Below are 4,276 nucleotides of genomic sequence, written 5' to 3'. Positions count from 1 at the left end.
ATGATGGATGGATGGATGGATACATGATGGATGGAAGCAGTGAACTGTCACACCATTGATCCATCAATCGATCAATGGATCAATGGATGGATCAAACTTCCCCGTCCGCTGATCGTTCTAGTTCCAGCCGACAGGATCAGTTTCTGCGCGGTGAGAAGGGATGAGCTGCTGATGCAGGTGATCGGTTTTAGTGATCGGCTGATGATGGTCGGTGGCCGATCGATCGGCACGCCTCTGGTTTCAGCGTGAACTTTCTGTTGAAGTTTTGTGAGCGGCTCCTGACGGCGGCTGTGGTTCCCAGCAGGAGGCACACGCTGAGCCGGCGGAGGATCATCCCGCTGCCTCAGTGGAAGGCCAACCCGGAGACGGACCCGGAGGCGCTGTTCAGCAAGGACCAGCTGGTTCTGGCCCTCTACCCACAGACCACCTGCTTCTACCGCGCCCTGATCCACGCGCCGCCGCACAGGGTGAGGACCAGTCACACCCGTTAAAGGGCCGACGTCGCCTCAGTGTTGTTGATCTCGTTAGAACATCAGAATGATTCTCTCATGTTTAACCCTTTCATCTCCACGGCAAAGAGCAGGAGCTTCTTAAAGAGACAGACGCCCAATTTCAACACATTCAACTGGGAAGTCAGACTTATTTAGTCGTATTAGATGTGTGTATACACACGTATAAAAATATGTAACTGTAGGTAACAGTTACCACATCACACTCTAAAATGGCGCCAGGTGCCTCAAAACACAGCGCTGGCCCTTTAAATGACCTCCAGGTGGAAGCAGCTGGAGGTGTGAGATGTTTCCTGCAGCAGATTGTAAACTGAGCAGCTGAGCTCAGCGGGGCGATGCGGAGCGCCGGCTGACGTCAGCGTGTGTCTGTGTGCAGCCGCAGGACGACTACTCGGTTCTGTTCGAGGACACGTCGTACGCCGACGGATACTCCCCGCCGCTCAACGTGGCGCAGCGCTACGTGGTGGCCTGCAAGGAGAACAAGAAGAAGTGAGGCTGCAGGCGACTGAACGTGGAGCGTCACCTGCTGGCCAGAGCAGGAACTGCAGGGCAGAGTGTCCTGATGAAACTTTGTCCTCATGTCTGCAGTGAAGCTTTCTGATGTTTTCATATTAAACACTTTAAATCAATAATTTCATCAGGAGGTCGTCTCTACAGGAGCTGCTCCTTACGTTTGTTTTCATGTTAGTATTTCCGATGATTCACTTTTGTACATAATACCAACAGAAGAAGATTCTGAATAAAATTTATTACTAATTGTTTTGCTGATTCAGTTCAGAAACTCGTGTTTCATCATCAACGTTTTCTCATCAGAACATCACTAATTATTGACGGACCAGCAGGCGGGAAGCCAGTAAAGCTCTGGTTCATTTCACTGGGTTTGGATCAGAACTGGAAACGGACCTTCAGATCCAGCACGAGCTCCAGCGGTTCCACATCAGAACCGGGAGAACAGGTGTTCTGTCTGTCTGTCAGACCTCGTCAATCCAGCGCGCCACGTGGTAATGCGCATGCGCACATCGATATTACGTTTCTTATAAATCCGTCAGACCTGTAGCAGTTTCATTTTGTTTTATTTCTCAGAAGTTTACGGTAAATAAAAAAATAAAACAGAAAAATGTAGTTATTTCCACGCAGCGTCCAGAAAGATGATGTTCTGCTGGAAACGGCAAAAGTCATTTATGTTAATTTGTTGGTTACCATAGCAACTTAATTAAACAACTTTTACCGTAAACGTCTAAGAAACGAAACACACAAAATGAAACTTCTACAGGTWTGACCGTAAAGTATGCTGGACAGACAGACAGAACACCAGAACCTGAAGGTCTGGAGGAAAAGTGGACCGGAACCACTAACTTCGTCCAGGACGGAGATGATTCCTCACTAAATTCTCCATCCAGACACAAAACGCCCAGATTCACATTTTAAGATTCAAATCTTTCCAAGAACGTTCAGCAATAAAAAAGAGTCGATAATGATTAAAATTCAAAGCCGTTCTGTTTCCGCGCTGCAGCCCGTAGCGTGATGGTAGCTTCAGGCTGCCTGGGATTCCTGAACATCTCGGCACGCCGCGCTGCATAAATGCAGGAATTCATTTTAACAAACACTGAGCCCAGGTATGGTGCTGCACAACGACAGGCCCACAGTTCAGTACGGAAACCTTTTACATTTGTCTATAAAATATCTGAATTATCTGAGGAATTAAAGCTGGGCTTAGAAATATTTCCCTCTGCGTCTAATGAATCTAAATATTAGATGAGTTTCGTATTTTAAACCGAGGTGCTAAAATACATGAACCTTTCGACAATATTTAAAGATAAGTTCCCGAAAGCAGCGCCGATCAGGTAAAATCCCTGCAGTAATCATATTCTCCGACAGTCCGTGAATGCAGCACCAGCTGGCGCTCTGCGCAGAAACAATCATGGCGGACACGGTGAGTGTTTGACGGACCTGCTGCCGCTTTTAAAACGCTTCATGTGGAAGCGGCGGAGGCTGGCGGCTCTTAGCGCAACACTTTATGATTCAAGGAGAGAAACGGAGGCGGGAAGCTTTAGAGACGAGTCAAACTTTCCTCTCATGATCAAAATCTGAACATTAGCGTCGCTAGGACCAGTTTTTCACAATAAGAGTCTTTTATTAGGGCTCTGATACACAGGAAGTAAAATATGCTGTATTCATCTGATGATCAGAGGCTGTTTAAGACAACAGAATCGGTAAAACGTGGATTCACCAGCAATAAAGCGGTTAGAGCAGCAGATGGAACCAGAAGAAGAAATAAAGTCTGTCCTGTAGAAACACTGGATGATGAAACGGGATTTAACGACCCTCCCAGTTCCTGGGGTCATTCGATGCATCCGGCTGCGCCAGAGCAGCAGCCAATCAGAACCGTCCTCATGAGGTCCAGGCTCTGCTCAGCAGCCAGTTGGATTTGACCTCTGACCTCTTCAGTTCCTGTCATGTCCTCAGGTGTCCAGCAGCGACCTCCAGCCTTCAGCCAAACGCAGACGCCTCAACCCCGCCGCCATTGTCCCTGTCCCTGTCTACTCCAGCAGGGTAAGATGGTTCTGACCCGGTTCTGGCCCGGTTCTGACCCAGTTCTGACCCCAGATCGGCGGTGTGGTGTCTGTGTGTCCAGGTGAGCAGCAGTCTGCAGCTGAAGCCCACAGCATGCCTGCTTGGAGGGAGGGAGAGCTCAGGTAAGGCGCTGCAGCGGCGCCGCCGGCCGCCAGGGGGCTCCACCTCTCTGACCGCATGCTGCTTCCACCTCTGACCAGATGATGGCGGCGATGAGAGCCTGTGGGCGGAGTTTAACCCCCGGAGGCCAGCGGTGGTGGAGCTCAGTGACTCCGAGGAGGAATCAGAACCTGGGCGGTTCCGATCCAAACCTGCAGAGAACCAGCTGTGAGTTGGACCGCGGCCGGTTCTGCCCAGTCCGGACGCTCCGTCGCTAACGTCTCTGTTCGTCCCAGAGGACACGCTGGCTACCCGTCCCCGCCGCCGCCTGAGAGCCCGGTCCAGAAGCAGTCCAGCAAGGCCCGGCGGAAGATCAGGTGAGTCTGGTTCTGGTTCTGGTCCTGTCCGGTTCTGGTTCTGTCTCAGGCCGTCTGTCCTCTGTCCAGTGAGATCAACAAGAAGCTGCGAGCCGTCAGTTCCGTTCTGTCCCCGGAGCCTCCGGTCCAGAGATCCGGTCGGCGCCGGAACCGCAGGAACCAAAGATCCGACCCGACCGACGACAGTGATGATGTCATCATCATGAGCCCGGCGGACGCGTCCGACTCGCCGCGGGAGATTCCACTGAAGATCCGCTGCCGGACTGACGTCCACAAGGTTCTGGTGCTGCCGGTACGTTCAGAACCAAACGGGTCCAAAGCTGCTCGGTCCTCCAGAACCATGTGACCCAGGTCAGAACCTGGTCCGGATCAGAACCAGGTCCTGATCCACGGTGGTTCCTGGGTCGGTCCTGTGGAGGACATCTTGGGTCCGATGGACCGGAAGTGTGACCCGGTTTGTGGCGGTTCTGTTCCAGTCGACCCGGCTCAGCGAGGTGTTGGGCCGGCTGGCCGCCATCTTGGAAGTCCCGCCCCCTCGCCTGCTGCTGCTGAGGGAGGAGCTGGAGCTTCCGGCCGGCGCCACCGTGGGCCAGCTGGGCCTCGGCATCGCAGACATCTTAGGTGAGTCACAGGACCTCGGTGGACCGGGCCGGGCTGGACCGGACCGGACCGGGCTGGACTGGACTGGACTGGACCGGACCGGACCGGACCGGACCG

General features: G+C 52.7%; 2 protein-coding genes across 3 annotated transcripts in view; both read left to right on the top strand.

The window, feature by feature from the left end:
• Positions 1–1,277, top strand: part of sgf29 (SAGA complex associated factor 29) — a 5,873-nt gene extending 4,596 nt beyond the window's left edge. Inside the window, exons 9-10 of one of the 2 annotated variants that reach the window (XM_008417172.1) lie at positions 305–467; positions 886–1,277. In XM_008417172.1, the coding sequence (XP_008415394.1) occupies positions 305–467; positions 886–1,002 (280 nt within the window). In that variant the 3' untranslated portion in view covers positions 1,003–1,277. Of the gene's footprint in view, positions 1–301; positions 468–885 lie in introns of both variants that reach the window. The other variant, XM_008417171.1, reaches the window with a different exon arrangement.
• Positions 1,278–2,355: 1,078 nt separating this feature from the next.
• Positions 2,356–4,276, top strand: part of LOC103469477 (protein spinster homolog 1) — an 18,158-nt gene continuing 16,237 nt past the window's right edge. Inside the window, exons 1-7 of the mRNA XM_017306154.1 lie at positions 2,356–2,442; positions 2,976–3,062; positions 3,145–3,205; positions 3,284–3,410; positions 3,479–3,559; positions 3,629–3,851; positions 4,036–4,180. Of these exons, the coding sequence (XP_017161643.1) occupies positions 2,395–2,442; positions 2,976–3,062; positions 3,145–3,205; positions 3,284–3,410; positions 3,479–3,559; positions 3,629–3,851; positions 4,036–4,180 (772 nt within the window). The 5' untranslated portion in view covers positions 2,356–2,394. The remainder of the gene's footprint in view (positions 2,443–2,975; positions 3,063–3,144; positions 3,206–3,283; positions 3,411–3,478; positions 3,560–3,628; positions 3,852–4,035; positions 4,181–4,276) is intronic.

The sequence above is a fragment of the Poecilia reticulata genome, linkage group LG8 (assembly GCF_000633615.1).
Source record: "Poecilia reticulata strain Guanapo linkage group LG8, Guppy_female_1.0+MT, whole genome shotgun sequence".
Classification (NCBI taxonomy): domain Eukaryota; kingdom Metazoa; phylum Chordata; class Actinopteri; order Cyprinodontiformes; family Poeciliidae; genus Poecilia; species Poecilia reticulata.
The sequence above is the reverse complement of the archived record's forward strand: the minus strand, read 5'-3'. Positions and strand labels throughout refer to the sequence as shown.